The sequence below is a fragment of the Dama dama genome, chromosome 17 (assembly GCF_033118175.1).
Source record: "Dama dama isolate Ldn47 chromosome 17, ASM3311817v1, whole genome shotgun sequence".
In the NCBI taxonomy this organism is placed as follows: domain Eukaryota; kingdom Metazoa; phylum Chordata; class Mammalia; order Artiodactyla; family Cervidae; genus Dama; species Dama dama.
This window is the reverse complement of record NC_083697.1, coordinates 64,957,635-64,977,942: the sequence shown is the minus strand read 5'-3', so window position 1 is coordinate 64,977,942 and position 20,308 is coordinate 64,957,635. Positions and strand designations below refer to the sequence as shown.

Here is a 20,308-nt window from a genome sequence, read left to right as displayed (position 1 = left end):
GTTCACATACTGTTGAAGCCTGGCTTGGAGACTTTTGAGCATTACTTTGCTGGCGTGTGAGGTGAATGCAATTGTGTGGTAGCTTGAGCATTCTTTGGCATTGCCTTTCTTTGGGATTGGAATGAAAACGGACCTTTTCCAGTCCTGTGGCCACTGCTGAGTTTTCCAAATTTGCTGGCATATTGAGTGCAGCACTTTCACAGCATCATCTTTTAGGATTTGAAATAGCTCAACTGGAATTCCATCACCTGCACTAGCTTTGTTCCTAGTGATGCTTCCTAAGGCCCACTTGACTTCACATTCCAGGATGTCTGGCTCTAGGTGAGTGATCACACCATCGTGATTGGGTCATGAAGATCTTTTTTGTATAGTCCTTCTGTGTATTTTTGCCACCTCTTCTTAATATCTTCTGCTTCTGTTAGGTCCATACCATTTTTGTCCTTTATTGTACCCATCTTGGCATGAAAATTTCCCTTGGTGTCTCTAATATTGTTGAAGAGATCTCTAGTCTTTCCCATTCTGTTGTTTTCCTCTATTTCTTTGCATTGATCACTGAGGAAGGCTTTCTTATCTCTGCTGTTCCTTGGAACTCTGCATTCAAATGGGTATATCTTTTCTTTTCTCCTTTGCTTTTCGCATCTCTTCTTTTCATAGCTGTTTGTAAGGCCTCCTCAGACAACCATTTTGCCTTTTTACATTTCTTTTTCTTGGGGATGGTCTTGATCCCTGTCTCCTGTACAAAGTCATGAACCTCCGTCCATAGTTCTTCAGGCTCTCTTTCTATTAGATCTAATCCCTTGAATCTATTTCTCACTTCTACTGTATAGTCATAAGGGATTTGATTTAGGTCATACTGGAATGGTCTAGTGGTTTTCCCTACTTTCTTCAATTTATGTCTGAATTTGGTAATAAGGATTTTATGATCTGAGCCACAGTCAGCTCCCAGTCTTGTTTTTGCTGACTGTATAAAGCTTCTCTGTGTTTGGCTGCAGAGAATATAATCAACCTGATTTCGGTATTGACCATCTGGTGATATCCATGTGTAGAATCTTCTCTTGTGTTGTTGGAAGAGGGTGTTTGCTATGACCTGTGCGTTCTCTTGGCCAAACTCTATTAGTCTTTGCTCTGCTTCATTCTGTACTCCAAGGCCAAATTTGCCTGTTACTCCAGGTATTTCTTGACTTCCTACTTTGGCATTCCAGTCCCATTTAATAAAAAGGACATCTTTTGGGGGTGTTAGTTCTAGAAGGTCTTTTGGTCTTCATAGAACCATTCAACTTCAGCTTCTTCAGCATTACTGATTGGGGCATAGACTTCTATTGCCATGATATTGAATGGTTTGCCTCGGAAATGAACCGAGATCATTCTGTAATTTTTGAGATTGCATCCAAGTACTGCATTTCAGACTCTTTTGTTGACTATGATCGCTACTCCATTTCTTCTAAGGGATTTTTGCCCACAGTAGTAGATATAATGGTCATCTGAGTCAAATTCACCCATTCCAGTCCATTTTAGTTTGCTGATTCCTAAAATGTCGATGTTCACTCTTGACATCTCCTGTTCGACAACTTCCAATTTGCTTTGATTCATGGACCTAATATTCCAGGTTCCTATGCAATATTGCTCTTTACACCATCAGACTTTGCTTCTATCACCAGTCACATCCACAACTGGGTATTGTTTTTGCTTTGGCTTCATCCCTTCATTCTTTCTGGAATTATTTTTCCACTGATCTCCAGTAGCATATCGGGCACCTACCAACCTGGGGAGTTCATCTTTCAGTGTCCTATCTTTTTGCCTTTTCATACTGTTCATGGGGTTCTCAAGGCAAGAATACTGAAGTGGTTTGCCATTCCCTTCTCCAGTGGACCACATTTTGTCAGAACTCTCCACCATGACCCGTCCGTCTTGGGTGGCCCTACATGGCATGGCTCATAGTTTCATTGAGTTAGACAAGGCTGTGGTCCATGTGGTCAGATTGGTTAGTTTTCTGGGATTGTGGTTTTCAGTCTGTCTGCCCTCTGATGGAGAAGAATAAGAGGCTTATGGGAGCTTCCTGATCGGGGAGACTGAGTGAGGGGGAAACTGGGTCTTGTTCTGATGGGCGGGGCCATGCTCAGTAAATCTTTAATCCAATTTTCTGTTGATGGGTGGGGCTCCCTGTTATTTGACCTGAGGTCAAACTGTGGTGGAGGTGATGAAGATAATGCTGACCTCCTTCAAAAGGTCCCATGTATGCACTGCTACACTCAGTGCCCCTGACCCTGCAGCAGGCCACTGCGAACCCACGCCTCTGCCGGAGACTCCCGGACACTCATGGCAAGTCTGGGTCAGTGGCTTGAGGGGTCACTGCTCCTTTCTCCTGGGTCCTGGTGCACAAGGTTCTGTCTGTGCCCGCCAAGAGTGTTTCCCCAGCCCTGTGTAAGTTCTGGCAGCTCTGTGGTGGGGTTAATGGCGACGTCCTCCAAGCGGGCTTAAGCCATACCCAAGTCTGCTGCACCCAGAGCCCCTGTCCCTGCGGCAGACCACTGCTGACCCAGACCTCTGCAGGAGACGCCCAAACCCAGTTCTGTCTCGGTCTCTGTGGGGCCCCCAGGTCCTGGTGCTCACAAGGTATATTTGAGCCCTCTGAGCGTCTCTGGCGGGAGTGGGGTTTGATTCTAAACACAATCTTTCCCCCCACCATCTTTCTGGGGCTTCTCCTTTGCCCTTGGACGTGGGGGATCTCCTCACAGTCACTCCAGCGCCATGCAGCTGCACTGCGCCAGTCATTTAACTAGACTGTGAGTCTGTTTTTTAAAAATCTTTATACCTCTAGAGATAGCATTATGCATGAAGTATTCACTTGTCAACATATATTTATTGAGCCTACTATGCCAATCTAGATGCCAATCTAGTTTCTGGAGATCCAGTTCCTCCCATGGATGTTACATGTTAGTAGAGATAGACAATAAACAAAATAAGATTATAGTATGCAGGTAATAAATGCTATTGTCAAAAATAAAACAAGGAAAAATTAGAGGTGTGGGAAGAGAAATGGAGAGGGTTTGCTCCTTTATAAAGGGTGGTGAGGAAAGGCCTCACTGATAAAGTATACTTTAATCGATGCTTTTAAAAAAATTACTATTTATTTATTTGGCTGCGCCAGGTCTTATTCGCCATTGTGGAATCTTTGATCTCTGTTGCAGCATGTGCAAACTCTTAGCTGTGGCATGTGGGGTCTAGTTCCCTGACCAGGGATTGAACCCAGGCCCCTACATTGGGAGCATGGCGTCTTAGCCAGTGGACACCAGGGACATCCCTGATAAGGTAGCCTTTGAACAGATATTTGAAGAAGCAAAGCAGCAAGCTGTGCAAGCACGTGGTGGAAAGAGTATTTCAGGCAGTACAAAGGCCCAGGTGGAGAGCATACTTAGGATGTATGAAAAGCAGAAAGGAGGCCAGTCTAGCTGGAAGAGGGAGGGAGAAAAGAGTAGAAAATGGGGCCTGAAAGATGATGGAGAAACTCATCATGGAGGACTTGTAAGCTTCGTCCAAGCAGACTCTGTTGGTCTGTATGAGATGAGAAGCTACAGGGAGTGCTTCGGGCAGTGACACCATCTAATATATTTTCAAAAAACCACAAGCTGCTGTGTTGAAGCAATGTGAGGGCTAGGATTAGGAGGAAATCACTGAAGAGTCTATTTTGAAAATTCAAGCCAGATATGATGATGGCTGATATGAAGATAATAATTGAGATGCTGAGAAGTGGATTCTAAGTATATTTTGGAGCTAGAGCCCGTAGATTTTGCTAAGGGGTTGAATGTTCATTGTATGAAAAATAAAAAAGGAGCCAGGCATAAAGCGAAGTTTAGGGCAACTGAAAGGATGAAGATGTCATTTAATGAGGAGGGAAAGACTGCAAGTGAATTGTTTTGAAGGTGAGACGAAGAAACCGGGAGTTTTCTTTTTTGATATGTTGAGTTTGAGATATTAGTTATCTCCCAAATCTCAGTAATGCTCACATTGCAATGGTTATGGGTTGGTTGTCTTTCTGTTCCATGTGCCTTTTTCATTCAGGAAACCACATTAAAATCAAACAGCCCCTACCTGGAACATGCCATTCTCAAGAAAAGAGGGAAAACAGCTATGGTAGAATCATGCAATAGCTCTTAAAATATCTGCTCGATTAACACAACACTGTAAATCAACTATACTTCAATTTTAAGAAATGACAAGACATCTGCTCAGACATGGCATATATCACTCATGCTCAAAATATATTGGCCAAAGCCTGTTGCATGACAAAGCCTGATATTAATGGGAAGTACTGTAGTCTTATGGCAATGGGATAATTATTCAACAGGGACGTGTAATGTTCTTTCATAAGGGCAGTGACTAATCAGGACCAATCACCTAATTTACCCAAGTGGAATGTCAAGTTGGCAACTGGGAGTATGAACCTAGGGTTCAAGATAGAAAATATAGATTTCAATAAATAGTGGTTTTTGAAGGCATAGAATTGAGTCACCCAGTGAATGAGTGTGGCTGGAGAAGAGATGTGACCCTGGGACACGCCAATTCTTGGAGGTGAGGGAAATGAGGAATAACTTGCAGAAGAGACTGGAAAAGAGAGGCCACCGAGGTAGGAGGAGAACTCAAGAGAGTGGGGTTCAGAAAGTCAAAGATTGAGCGTCACATGTTGCTGGTAGGTCAAGTCAAATGATCATTTAAGATTGACCATCATATTTAGTAGTATGGAGGTCAAGGACAGGGTTAGCAGAGAGAGAATGAAAATGGGAAAAAAGAAGAGCAGCAAATAGAGATGACTCCTTTGAGCTTTTTTTTCCTGTAAAGGGAAACAGAAAATTGGGAAAGTAGTTGAAGGTTTTTTTTTTTGTTTCTAGGAATTCATAAGTGTGTGTGTGACTGATGTTTGTTTTAGGTCATTTTCTATGATGGGAGAAATAAGAGCATATTGATAAAAATCCAGAAATTTGGTGAAGATTTCATACATTGTCAAACTTCGCAAGACTGGCCAAAAGTTTGCACCGACTAGCCAGGTTGTGAATGCAAAGGAAAAGTTCCTGAAGGAAGTTTTAAGTGCTACTTCAATGAACAGATGAATGATAAGGAAACAAAAGTCTTATTGCTTATATGGAGAAAGTTTTAGTAGTCTGGCAGACAAACAAGCCACAACATTCCTTAAGCCTACTCCAGTGCAAAGCCCTACCTCTCTCCAACTCTGTGAAGGCTGAGAGAGATGAGGCGGCTGCCAAATAAAAGTTTGAAGCTAGCAAAGGTTGCTTCATGAAGTTTAAGGTAAGAAGCCATTTCCATAATATGAAAGTGCTAATACAGAACTTTACATTAGCAAGGGTAATGCAGAAGCTGCAAGTGCTAATATAGAAGCTGCCACAAGTTATCTAGAAGATCTAGCTCAGATAATAAATGAAGGTGGCTACACTGTGTAACAGATTTTCAATGTTGACAAAACAGCCTTATATTGGAAGATGCCCTCTAGGACTTTCACAGCTAAAGAGAAGTCAATGCCTGGCTTCAAAGCTTCAAGGGGCAGACTGACTCTTGTTAAGGGCTAAGGTAGCTGATGACGAAGCCAATGCTTTTACCATTCCAAAAATCCTAGGGCCCTTACAAGGCTCAATCTACTCCACCTGTGCACTGAGTGGAAGAACAAAGCCTTCAGAAGACAACGTATCTGTTCACAAGGTTTACTGAATGTTTTAAGACAACTGTTGAAACTCACAGCTCAAAAAAAAAAAAAAAAAAAATTCCTTTCAAAATATTGCTCTTGCTCTGTGATCCAGTGGATGTTGGCAATTTGATCTCTGGTTCCTCCGCCTTTTCTAAATCCAGCTTTTATATCTGGAAGTTCTCAGTTCATGTATTGCTGACTCCTAGTCTGAAGGATTTTGACCATTACTTTTCTAGCATATGAAATGAGCACAATTGTGCAGTAGTTAGAGCATTCTTCGGCATTGCCTTTCTTTGTGAATGGAATGAAAACTGACTTTTTCCAGTCCTGTAGCCACTGCTGAGTCTTCCAAACTTGCTGGCATGTTGAACGCAGCATTTTAACAGCACTGTTTTTATGATTTGAAATAGCTCAGTTGGAATTCCATCACCTCCTTTAGCTTTGTTCGAAGTAATACTTCCTAAGGCCCACCTGACTTCACACTCCAGAGTGTCTGGATCTAGGTAAGTGATCACACCATTGTGGTCATCTGGGTCATTAACATCTTTTTTGTACAGTTCTGTATAATTTCGCCACCTCATCTAAATCTCTTCTGCTTCTGTTAGGTTCTTAGGGTTTCTGTCCTTTGTTGTGTCCATCTTTACATGAAGTGTTTCCTTGGTATCTCTAATTTTCTTTAAGAGACCTCTGGTCTTGCCTGTTTTTCTGTCTGCACCGTTCACTTAAGAAGGCTTTCTTATCTCTCCTTGCTATTCTTTGGAACACTACGTATCTTTCCCTTTCTACTTTGCCTTTCACTTCTCTTCTCTCAGCTATTTCTAAGGCCTCCTCAGACAATCATTTTGCCTTCCTGCATTTCTTTATCTTCAGGATGATTTTGGTTACCTCCTCCTGTACGTTACAAACCTCCATCCATAGTTCTCCAGGCACTCTATCAGACCTAGCCCCTTGAATCTATTTGTCACTTCCACTGTATAATCATTAAGGGATTTGATTTAGGTCATACCTAAATGGCCTAGTAGTTTTCCCTACTTTCTTCAGTTTAACTCTGAATATTGCAATGAGCTCATGATCTGAGCCACAGTCAGATACAGGACTTATTTTTGCTGACTGTATGGAGCTTCTCCACTACTGACAATGTACCTGGTCACCCCAGAGCTCTGATGGAGATGTACCACAAAACTAATGTTTTCATGCTTGCTAATACAACATCCATTCTGGAGCCCATGGACCAAGGCTTTCAAATCTAATTATTTAAGAAATGTATCTCATAAAGCTATAGTGATTCCTCTGATGGATCTGGGTAAAGTCGATTGAAAACCTGGAAAGGATTCACCATTGTAGATGTCATTAAGAACAGAAGTGGTTCACAGAAAGAGGACAATTTATCAACATTAACAGCAGGTTGGAAGATGTTGCTTACAACCTTCATAGATGACTTTGAACTTCAGTGGAGGGAGTAACTGCAGATGTGGTGGAAATAGCAAGGAAACTGGAGTTTGAAGTGGAGCCTAAAGATGTGACTGAATTACTTCAATCCCATGTAAAATTGGAATAGATGAGAAGTTGCTTTTCATGAATAAGCAAAGAAAGTGGTTTCTTGGGGTGGACTGACTCCTGGTGAAGATGCTGTGAAGAATATTGAAATGACAACAAAGTACTGAAAATATAATGTCAATTTACTTGATAAAGCAAGGCAGGGCTTGGGAGGATTAACTTCAATTTTCTACTGTATAGAACATTGGAGGAGAATCTACAAAGTTCTGCTGTGGGTAAAATGCTATCAAATGACATAGCATGCTACAGAGAAACTGTTCAAGAAGGAAAGTCCAACGACATAGGGAAACTTCATTATCTTAAGAAATTGCCACAGCAACTCAACCTTCAGCAACCGCCAGCACCCTGGTCAGCCAGCAGCCATCAACGTGAAGACAAGACTCTCCATCAGCAGGAAGCCTCTCAAAAGGCCCAGATGATGGTTAGCATTTCTTGGCAATAAAGCACTTTTACATTAAGGTGTTTACGTCGTGCTCTTAGGCACGCTATTGCACGCTTACAGACTACAGAAGACGCTAAACGTGACTCTAAACATTTACTTGGCTATGCCAGGTCTTCATTTTTGGCATGTGTGATCTTTCTTTAAATTTTTTTTTAGCTGCGGCATTGGGGAACTTTAGTTGCAGCATGCAAACTCTTTAAGTTGTGGCGTGTGGGATTTAGCTCCCTGAAGAGGAATCAAACCCAGGCCCCCGGCACCGGGAGCATGGAGTCAGCCACTGAACCACCAGGGAGTCCAATATAACTTCTATATGCAGTGGGAGGCCAGAGAATTTGTATGACTTGCTTTAACGTTTGCTTCACTGCAGTGGTCTGGGGCAGAACCTGCACTCTCTCTGAGGGACGCATGTACATAAAAAATGGTACTTGGCATAAACAGCTCAAATTATCCTGTTGATAGCCATTATATACAACGGATTTTTTTTTTTTTTTACTTTTGTCTATTTTAAAACTTCTACAAGCTCTTAAAGACACACACATATTTTGTATTTTGCTTCACAAATTCTAAACTGTACTGCTTTTATTTTCAATATGTTTTGATTTGGAGGAGGGAGATAGGCCCTCTCAAAATACCGAATTACTCTGAATAACTAATGTGGCTCAGCTTCTTGTGAAAAAGGAAACACAGCCGGCTTCCTGCAGGGTTAGTCCAGAATTCAGCCTAGACCCCACTGCAGGCTGGCTCTAGGCTCAACCTTTCGTTGCTTTAATTTTTGTACTTTTTTCCCCCTAAATATACTATATATCTCAAAAGACATAACCCAGCTAACATGTTCCAATAATCTTATTTTGTCAAAATGTAGTGATACAGTACAGTACGTGTCACTAAGGAATATACAGTTTAATTTTCACTTTATCAAGCACATGATATCCTAACAGTATATTAATAATAGTTCTCTTTATGTTGAAAATGGATTATAAAACAATTAAGGGTTTTTATATCTTAGTTTTGTAAAACTGAGGACACCCACAAATTAACAACTATGCTCAAGAAATAATAGAAATTGTTTGGAAACAAAGGCATGATATTTAAGGTTAGCACATGAGGTAAAGTAGTATTTGTTTAACAAACATTTATTTATCAGGGGGAAAAAGTCCCAAACTAAGAAGTAAAACATTCTTATTTACATACAACAATTATTAAGGAAGAATGCATCCTGAGGGACCAGGGAAATCTAACCTGCCACAGAGATCAAACAGATGAAATACAATGTAACAGAAACAAAAATTTTCTTTTCCATAAAACCAAGTCTAGAGATGCTAGTAAACTTAAATGCAAATATAAAGGCGGCCAGACCAATCTTCTATATAAACGCTTTCCAAAGTTCCATTTCAGAGACAAAGATGAGGGATTTAGGGGGGACAATCTTTGAATCAACATTTTACCTTCAATTCTTTGCTTCACTGACTTCTGACAGTTTGGCAAATTGGGGGTCATCACATTTAAAAGAAATGCCAAAGCTTGACAAATGTAATCTAAGAAGAATAGTATAAATTCCAAATGCCTGTGCAATTTTCTGTAGTTTCCAGCATTCTCAAAAAGTTATCAGATTTAAAACTTACGCCATTTCCTTTAGATAGTATAATTTTACCAAAACGCATTACCCAAAGTACAGGATAATTAAGGTAACACACTTAAGTCATATATCCAAAATTCAAATCTAATGCCATTTTGTTGTTGTGGGTTATTTGGTGTGTAGGAGGATGTATGCAGATATAAGTTTATTTTTTAAAAAACGTGAAGGTTTTCCAATCTGATTCTATCTTACAGTTTCCTAAGTATATGCTCAGGAATCTCCCTCTTTGGAATTGAATATTACTGGCCACTAACATAGTCCACTTAAAAATAGATCTCTACTCCTCATCCTCTGCTGTGGTCTGAGACACATGCCACCTTCCCTAGTCTGGGGCCTGTTACAGCCAGGGCTGAAAACAAGTATATTTCACCTTTGCTAGTCTCCAGATTTCAGCTTGATACAAAGAGAAGTAATGGCCTTAACTGACCTTGTCTCTGTCCAACATTAGATATTATCTTAAAGAAAGGGGATCAAATTCCCTGATTTCAAAATTCAAATTTGACTTTCATTTAAAAAAAAAAAGAAAAAAGGACCAGGGTTGTTATACATTAAATTCCTAGATAGGCTGTACTTCTTTATGTCAAATTTCACTTAAAGTATCAGTGCAGGACAAGACCGGGAAGAAAGGACAGAAACATAACCTTCAATTATGATTTAAGAATAGGTATTACTTCAGTCAAAATCAGAATAGAAAAGTCAAAGAAGTATCAGGAATTGGCTTCTGTCAGGGAGTCCTTTAAACAAAGTGTACCATTTGGAATAACTATTGCACATCAACTTGAGATTTTTTTTTTTTAATAAGTTAATATTCTTGTCTAGCCAGGTGATATTTTTCAGAGTAATTTTACTAGGATGAAATTGGATATAATTTGGTACCTTCCCATATGACAGACATGGAATAACAAAATGGCAGCTGGGAAAGGGGAGGGAGGAAGATATAGAAAATGTAGAGTGAATTATAATGGGTAAAAAATGTTTCTTAAAAAGGGTGAAGAATTTGAAACCATAAGAACAAATTGTGGGTGTATACAGGTATATGTATAAAAGAGTTTTATATCTTAAAAAATAAAATTGGAATGTTATTTCACTTAAAATGTACAGCAAGCAAAATGCTTTGTAATGGTAAAAAATGTACACCAAACAAGATTTCACAATTTTGCAGTAAATGACAGTTCTGGGTCAAAAAATTACCACTACAAACCCTTTAATCAAATGTTTATTTTTTTGTTTCTGGCATTACAATTTGCTATAATTGATAAACTTAGATCTAAGTTTATAGACACTGACCTAGGTCCTTAAACACCCCCTCTTCCAGCAAAGAGATTACTCACGCAGCATCACGCTTGCATGGACAACGCTCACCCGATCCTGAACAATTTAAAGTGCATGTGAACGGGTTTGACGGATGGAGAGAGACAGCTGTAGTTTTGCACTAAGTTTTCAATTACTGAATTGCATGTTTTTTCACCTTGATACTTTATGATCATTAGAAAGCTACTTACATAATGTTATAATCATACTTTATGCTAAATGCCCATTTGTAACTGCAAGAAACTCATGTTATACTATTGACTATGATATTAAACAAAGTCATGGTCACAAGTCTCTGTATAAGAGAGGTTTACGTCTCTATCTCTTAAAGCAAGAAATATCACAGTTCAGATTTACATAAGTAGTGCCTCTTTTAAAATAAATTAAAAATAAAATGCTGTGGTGTCTGTAAAATCATAAATATCTCTAGTCCACTTTACAGAATGTTAAAATGCTTATAAATGCATTATCTCCTAGTAAATACACATGGCAGCATTGGAGCCAGTTAAAAAAACAAAAACTAAAAACCAGTCATCACACTGGCCCATGGAAACCTCTAGGGTTATTTTATATTTCCTACCATTAGAAAAATTAAACTAAATAAGAAAAAAAAAACAAAGGAGAGAAAAGAAATTTTACACAACAGCAACTAGCATGACCTAAAAGAGTGTACTGAAGTTATCTTCCTTCAATTGAGGAACAAAGTCCTACTGGAATGGACATTTATGGATAACCAAGTTATTAGCACAGTGTTCCCCGTAGTGCTCAGGGCAAAAATACAAGCCATGTCGAAATAATTTCTACATTCTATAACAAAAGACAGACTCTGAAAATGGAGTGACTGTTTCAAAAACCAGAACACAAGATTTAGCCAGAATGTTCAAGATTGACAGGTTTTGATGGAGTGAAATCTTCACCGGCAACAAAATAAAGAATCATAACCTTATGGACGCTGCTTATTTTTACCCATGTGAAGGAAGGAACATGATTGCGGGTACAATACACACTGACAGGCTAAAATAAGAAATTATGACAATTTAAGTAACTAAAACGTTTCCCACTGAAACATAAAAACATGATTTCCAAATTGATTCAACTTGTAATATGTCTCTTAGAAGAAGTTATTTTAGTTCTATGGACTGTTGCATTGCCCTTTTCATATAAATACTTCCTCGATCTTCAAATAAACGGCTTCTGAATGGCATTGACTCCCTCAGTGTGGGAAAGTAGTCTTCGTAAACTTGGTTCCAAGGCTCCCTCCAAGGTGATTCATCCCATCAAGTCTACAATATCTCTAAATCTACATGTCGAACTTCAGGATTTCGTTTCTGGAAGGAAAAAAATCACCGTTACAGTATTAATAGCAAAATTTTCTTTATTTCTTTTTTTCCCTTTATTCCATTTCCTTTATTCCTTTTTATCAATTTTACTTTATTTACTGAGCTGCACTGTATGGCGTGGCATCTTAGCTCCCCGACCAGCGATCATACCCATGTGCCTCCAGCGCTGGAAGCTCAGAGTCTGAACCACTGGACCGCCAGGAGAGCTGCTCTTTTTATTTCTTTTGCTCCCATTAAAAGATTTGGTCAAACTATTTCACTGTAGCATAGTATCAGGAGAAATATTTACATAGGGAAAAACACAAGATCAATAGATAATGACCAACAGATAATGACCAATCTAGTATGTGCAAAGTATTGCAAAGCAGTGCAAATATTCTCATTTGTGGTGAAAATCACTGCAGAACAATAATAATCAGAACTAAGTTGATATTAACTTATTTTACATATTCCAGTTACAGTCCATATAGTCTTGATCTAAGACTGTTCTAGAAAGTAGAGCTATGGTTATTAAATAAGACTCTGCTTCTGACCCTGAGGGACTCGGTTTAGTCAGAGGCAAGTATATGAATAACCTTGATGAGTTAAAGCATTATGACTAATAACAATAATCAGTTAACATTTAATGAGCAGTGACTCTTGTGTCAAACACTGTGTAAGAGGCTTCACAGAATAGTGTGCGCTTTAAAACTGTCATCATAAGCCAATTACTTCCATTTTACATACGGGAAAACTGAAGGTTAAAGAAATTAACTAACCATCCAAAATCACACAGCTAGTAACTGATGGAGCCAAGACAGATTCCAGGCCTGACTCCAGACCCCAAAGCTCCTAACTATTTTTATGTACTAAATAATGATTCTGGCTACAATACCATGAGATCTATTACTTTCGTTCATGAGATCCACAAAGAATTCACTGAGGATATAATATCTAACCAAGGTTTGAATACAGTGAATTTTCCAGACAGAGAAGGAAAAGGGTCTAGAGAGAAGAAAGAACACGAGCAAAGTCAGAGAGCCTGCGACGTACGCACTGGCAACGTGGTGTAATCAGCACAGAAACTGCAAAAAGGGAGGGTCAGTGATAAGGCTGGGAAGATAAGCAGAAGTCAGACTGTAGAAAAATCTAAAGAAATTTCAACAACAAAAATTATTATATGCCTAGACTGTAGCAAGCACTGAAGTATACAACAATGAACAAGAAACAAATAGCACTTGACCTGGAAGAACTTATCTTCAGTGAGGAAACACATATTGAGTAAGCAGACACTGTAACGTACGCTACTGCAGAGCAAGTTAAGATTTGGGAGGATTTTCCCACTATGGATATGATACATAACACAAGAACTTTCCTTTGACTTGAGATTAACTGTACCTTATGCCCACCTTCTCCTCCTCTCCTCCTGTAGGAGGAGAAGGGGACGACAGAGGATGAGATGTCTGGATGGCACCACCAACTCAATGCACATGACTGAGTAAACTCCAGGAGCTGATGATGGACAGGGAGGCCTGGCGTGCTGCAGTCCATGGGGTCACAAAGAGCTGGACACGACTGAGCGACTGAACTGAACTGATAACCAGCTTAGCTATGCTCCCCTCATAGCTCAGTCTGTAAAGAATCTGCCTGCACTGCAGGAGACCTGGGTTCGGTTTCTGGGTCGGGAAGATCCCCTGGAGAAGGAAATGGCAACCCACTCCAGTATTCTTGCCTGGAGAATCCCATGAACAAAGGTGCCTAGGAGGCTACAGTCCATGGGTTGGCAAGAGTAAGATACAATTTAAGTGACTGAACCACCACAACCACATTAGTCAGGGATGTTTTCACCTAAAAGTGTAGGCAAAATGTGGCTTCTTGGTTTGAAAGACTTATATAACTCAGAAACATGAGATAATTCAGTCTATTGATGATTTCAGTTCAGTTCAGTCGCTCAGAGTGTCCAACTCTTTGAGACCCCATGGACTGCAGCATGCCAGGCTTCCTTGTTAATCACCAACTCCTGGAGCTTGCTCAAACTCCTGTCCATTGTGCTGGTGATGCCATCCAGCCATCTCATCCTCTGTTGTCCCCCTCTCCTCCTGCCTTCAATCTTTCCCAGCATCAGGGTCTTTTCAAACGAGTCAGTTCTTCACATCAGGTGGCCAAAGCATTGGAGTTGCAGCTTCAGCATCAGTCCTTCCAAAGAATATTCAGGACTGATTTCTTTCAGGATTGGCTGGTTTGATCTCCTTGCATTCCAAAGGACTTTCAAGAGTCTTCTCCAACACCATAGTTCAAAAGTATCAATTCTTCGGCGCTCAGCTCTCTATAGTTCAACTTTCACACCCTTACCTGACTATTGGAAAAACCATAGCTTTGACTAGACAGACCTTGTCAGCAAAGCAATGTCTCTGCTTTTTAATATACTGTCTAGCTTGGTGATAGTTTTTCCTCCAAGGAGCAAGGGTCTTTAAATTTCATGGTTGTAGTCACCATCTGCAGTGATTTTGGAGCCCCCAAAAATAAAGTCTGACACTGTTTGCATTGTTTCCCCATCTATCTGCCATGAAGTGATGGGACCAGATGCCATGATCTTAGTTTTCTGAATGTTGAGTTTCAAGCCAACTTTTTGACTCTCCTCTTTCACTTTCAAAAGGCTCTTTAGTTCTTCACTTTCTGCCATAAGGGTGGTGTCACCTGCATATCTGAGGTTATAGATATTTCTCCCGGCAATCTTGATTCCAGCTTGTGTTTCATCCAGTCCTGCATTTTGCATGATGTACTCTGCATATAAGTTAAATAAGCAGGGTAATAATACACACCCTTGACGTACTCGTTTCCCAATTTGGAACCAGTCTCTTGTTCCATGTGCAGTTCTAACTGTTGCTTCCTGACCTGCATACAGATTTCTAAGGAGGCAGGTCAGGTGGTCTGGTATTCCCATCTCTTGAAGAATTTTCCACAATTTGTTGTGATCCACACAGTCAAAGGCTTTGGTGTAGTCAATAAAGCAGAAGAAGATGTTTTTCTGGAACTCTTCTTGCTTTTTTGATGATCTAGCAGATGTTGGCAATTTGATCTTTGGTTCCTCTGCCTTTTCTAAAACCAGCTTGAACATCTGGAAGTTCATCGTTCATGTACTGTTGAAGCCTGGCTTGGAGAATTTTGAGCATTACTTTACTGGCGTGTGAGATGAGTGCAATCGTCTGTTAGTTTGAGCATTCTTTGGCATTGCCTTTCTTTGGGATTAGAATGAAAAACAGACCTTTTCCAGTCCTGTGGCCACTGCTGAGTTTTCCAAATTGCTGGCATATTAAGTTCGGCATTTTCACAGCATCATCTTTGAGGGTTTGAAATAGCTTAACTGGAATTCCATCACCTCCACTAGCTTTGTTCGTAGTGATACTTCCTAAGGCTCACTTGACTTCACATTCCAGGATGTCTGGCTCTAGGTGAGTTATCACACCATTGTGGTTATCTGGGTCATGAAATCTTTTTTGTACAAGTCTTCTGTGTATTTTTGCCACCTCTTAACATCTTCTGCTTCTGTTAGGTCCACACCGTTTCTTCCTTATTGTGCCCATCTTTGCATGAAATGTTCCCTTGGTGATCTCGAATTTTCTTGAAGAGATCTCTAGTCTTTCCCATTCTATTGTTTCCCTCTATTTTTTGCATTCATCACTGAGGAAGGCTTTCTTATCTCTCCTTGCTATTCTTTGGAACTCTGCATTCAGATTCTGCTTTGCCTTCAGCTTCTCTTCTTTTCTCAGCTATTTGGAAAGCCTCCTCAGACAACCATTTTGCCTTCTTGCATTTCTTTTTCTTGGGGATGGTCTTGATCACTGCCTCCTGTACAATGTCATGAACCTCCACCCACAGTTCTTCAGGCCCTCTGTCTATCAGATCTAATCCCTTGAGTCTATTTGTCACTTCTGCTGTATAATCGTAAGGGATTTTATTTAGGTCATGCCCGAATAGTCTATTGGTTTTCCTTACTTTCTTCAATTTAAGTCTGAATTTGGCAATAAGGAGTTCACGATCTGAGCCACAGTCAGCTCCCGGTCTTGTTTTTCCTGACTGTACAGAGCTTCTCCATCTTTGGCTGCAAAGAATATAATCAATAATTTAATGGCTTCTAATTAAACCACGTGCATGGTCAGTTGCATCCGACTCTTTGTGACCCCCACAGACTGCAGCCCATCAGGGTCCTCTGTCCATGCAGTGTTCCAGGCAAGAATACTGTAGCAGTTGTCATTTCCTCCTCCGGGGGTCCTCCTGACACAGGGATTAAAACTGCATCTCCTGCGCTGGTGGGTGGATTCTTTACCACTGAGCCACCTGGGATGTCCCAATTAAAGCACAAAATAAGCTTAAAAAGTAATAAGCTTATTTGATTATGATAAGAATAAATACACTTAAGAATGGCCAACTTGTTAATTATTCTCCAGTCGGTCCTGTGATGTTTATTGAATTAGTTTTAAAAGTCCATTATTTCCCTTGACAGGAAATAAAAACAGATAGAATGGAAATGTAACATATATTCATTCACCAATTACCCGGCATAAAAACAATCATCTCACATTTTATTAAGAACAATGGTTTTCAAAGTTTGGTCCAAGGATTACTGGGTTACTGAGATATTTTCAGGGGTGACTCCAAGGTCAAACTATTTTCCTAATTACAGTAAAATGCTTTTTGCCTTTTGTACTATGCTGACATTCCCTCCAATGGCATAAAAGCAATGGTGATAAAACTGCTGGGACCTTCACACAACTCAAGACAACTGACACCAAACTATACTGACCTTCATTTTGCTTCTTTACTGCCACCCCATTTTTTTTTCTAAAGCCAGTTTCACTTTGAAATGTCCTTCATGAAGCAGTAAAAAGTACTGATTTATTCAACTGAAATCCTTGAATACAATTTTTAAAAAATGTTTTGTGACAAAATGGGAAGTATGTTTAAAGCCCTCATGTTCCACACTGAAGTCTGACATCACAAGGAAAGGAACCCCCGTGACTGCCTGAATTACGAGCTCAATCAGATGCTTTTTATCTGAACACCATTTTTACTTGGACGATTAACTAACAAACCATGGTTATTCAGATCTGGTTATTTGGTAGGTGCCCTCTTAGGAAATAAACAAAATGAGGCTACTTCAAGAAAAACAACTAATAGCATTTTGTTGCTAATAATAAAATGCAAGCTTTCAGGTCAAAATTAGGATGTTGAAAAACTCATATCCACCACGATGAGTCTGACAGCTTCCCAATATTTAGAAATGTATCAACATTTGAATGATGTGCATAAATTCAATGAGCCAGTATTTTCCAAATGACCAATTCATAATACTAAAGAATCATGCATGGGTTAAAAGATCCCATCAGACAGAGAACAAAGATAGGCTAACAGATTTTAATATGATAATGTATAGGAGAGAACTTATTGTACCCAAAGAGAGGTCTGACAGTTGCTCTTGGCTACTGGGAGGTAATCTTCAGGCCCTTGGAAATCCTGCCTGATAGTTATGTTTTTGTTTATCTTTGGCCACACTGGCTGCTGTATCTCCAGAAAGAGGTGGAGACTAAAGGTGTCAGCTCTTCCTTAGAGGGGCTGGAGATGAGAGAGTGGCTACTCAAGGAGCCAACTACAGGGCCCCAAGAAAACTCCTGGAAACCAAGGCTCAGCTGAGCGTCTCTGGTTGGCAGCACTCCATGCAAACTGTCACACCTCATTACCATGAACATAACACTGTCTGTGACTCCATGGGGAGAGGACAGTGGAACTCCAGGTTCAGAACTCGGCTCTCTACACCTCTTCCTTTGGCTAGCTTTAATCTGTATCCTTTCACTGTAACAAACCATTCAGTGAGTTCTGGGAGTCCTCCTAGTGAATTATTAAACCTGAGGATAGTCTTACAACTCCCTGAACTTTGCAACTGGTGTCACAAATGAAGATGGTCTTGTGGACTGCGCCCTCTGACTTCAAACATTGTATGAAAAGTTCACTGAATGGTTTCACATTCCACATCACAACTAAGCTTTAAGAGGTTACCAACTGCCAGGCTTTTATATAATATTAAGAGAATATAACAAGTTAGCTTTTAAATGAATAAATATTCTTAAATTTCTCAATTGTAATTTATAATTTGATAAGTATCAATAAATATAGCCCACCAAAAAAGACTCACGTCCTCAATAATATTTAAGACTGTAGAATCCTAATATCAAAATATGTGACAATTACTCATCTAGAAGCTCTGAAAATCATGACTGATAAAGCGCATGAACTATAATATTAACATTAACAAAATCATCAAAATTAAAACAAACACATTAACAAAATCATCTTTTTTTGAAGTGCTTCTATTAATCTGATCACATACGTAGATTCTAAAAGATAGTAAAATAGTGACAGAAATCTTTCCCTTCAATTTGTCATTTCTCATCAATTTTTAACAATACTAAAGTTTGATCAACATCAACTAAAGAAAATTCACTGCCTTCAACAAGCTATAGATGTTAAAAATCATTTACAAGTTTTCTTCACTGCAAACGATTAGAACTCAAGTATCAACAAATGATAATTTGAGAACACAGAGGTATTTAAAGGCAGTCTGGTTATGTAATATTTTAGTAAAAACAACAATAGGTTGTAATGCTATCCAAATGACCAGAAAATATAAATTAATGTCAGACAGATTAAAGAAAGATGTATATATTTAAAGTCTTGCCGGGAGCTGCTGTGGGAGATCCCACCCATGACGAGGTCATGACAAGACCTGACAGGCAAGGCCGTTCAGGACACAAGGGACCCTCCAGGTTGGCCTCAGCCTCTACCCCACCCTGCATCCTCCCCCCTTTTCTGCTGTTCTTGTTTGCCCTGCTGCAGATTCTTGTGTTGCCTGCCGAGAGCTCTCCTGCTCCTCTTTCACTGAATGAGGACCAACTTAAAACCCTAATTAATAAATCTCCTAGACGCTGGTACCCTATGAAGGGGCCAGGGATGAAGGGAATGCTTCAATTCAAACCCTTTTGCTGGCACTCTGGCTTGTCTGGCATATGTGTGCTCCTACTGCAAAGAATGCTCATGATTGTTCTAAACATTCTAAGCACAGTACGCTAACAAAAGAAACCATTAAGCATAGGTCCTTCCGCAGGGTGAGAAAGGCTCCACAAATAAAATAGCCACAAATGTGCCTAATAGAAAATACTTTAAATAGAGATTAGCTGGTGACTTCTTGCAGGTAGTTAACTTTTAGACTAAGAGCCTGTTTTGTGCTGTATCTGCTGTTTTTGCAATCCTTCGCATTTCTGTTCTGTAAAAATGCAATCCTATCTAGTTCCCATGGAGATGACGCCTAATAGAAAAAAAAAATAGATTAACCACAAGAAAGACAGGGTCCCCTACTGAAGTTGCTTAAAGTTACACCAGGTGCAAGCCATAAAAATGTCAACAGGCCTGACGGGCAAAAGATATCATACACAGAGATTAACCATAAAAAAGGCCCTAGTAGGCACAGAGCCCGCCGGGGGGTGAGGAAGCCCTATTAGAGACACAAAAATATTATTCTAAGAGTGGTTATAGTTAAGGCTTTAGAAAAATAAGAGTTTAGCCCTAGTGTAAAAACAATAAGATCATTGTTAATTTTAACCAAGAGTGCTAAAACAGAGGCTGCCTCACCAGAGCCTCAGAGTCTTTGTGTGCTAAACTTTTTAGATACATTTAGCTGGTAACTTCTGCAAAAGGACTGACCTTTGTGTTAACAGGATTGTGTTTCTACTATGTTGCAACCTGCTGTACCATGAGACTGCCACTTTTCTGCTTTCTGCTAAGCTCAAGGCCAGAAGATAATGTACAAAAAATCTATGGAAAAAGACTCTCATAAACAAAAGTATACAGAGCACACCTGGTTTCGTGAAGGACAAGCTGATGTTGTGGTTTCGTGAAGGACAAGCTGATGTTGTTAAACTAAGTCTGTGTGCTTATCTCCCCTTAGAAATGTACCAACTTAGGGTATAAAACCTAAGTACCAACTTAGGGTATAAAAGCTGGGGCTGGACCCCTGCAAGGTCTTTTTTTTTTTTTACTTTTGAACAGAATCTAAGGTTTCCCCTTTACCTTTCTCTAGAAATACTAGAGACCACATCTTACTTAAAGACAAACAAACCTCTGACTATTTTAGAAACCAAGCAAGCAGTATAGAACAGGGGTTAAAAATACTGACTCTTAAATTAAATAATAAAGGTTCAAAGCCCAAGTCCCCTGTTTCCTTGAGTGTATTACTACCTAACTTCTCTAACCTGGTCCTCTTGCTGATCGTTAACTACCGATACATTATGAGATTA

At 39.7% G+C, this 20,308-nt stretch overlaps 1 protein-coding gene across 2 annotated transcripts in view; it reads right to left on the bottom strand.

Moving 5' to 3' along the window:
- Positions 1-8,809: 8,809 nt before the first annotated feature.
- Positions 8,810-20,308, bottom strand: part of SLC30A9 (solute carrier family 30 member 9) — a 75,793-nt gene continuing 64,294 nt past the window's right edge. For both annotated transcript variants that reach the window (XM_061164660.1, XM_061164661.1), the window contains exon 18: positions 8,810-11,969. In XM_061164660.1, coding sequence (XP_061020643.1) covers positions 11,925-11,969 — 45 coding nt within the window. In that variant the 3' untranslated portion in view covers positions 8,810-11,924. The remainder of the gene's footprint in view (positions 11,970-20,308) is intronic.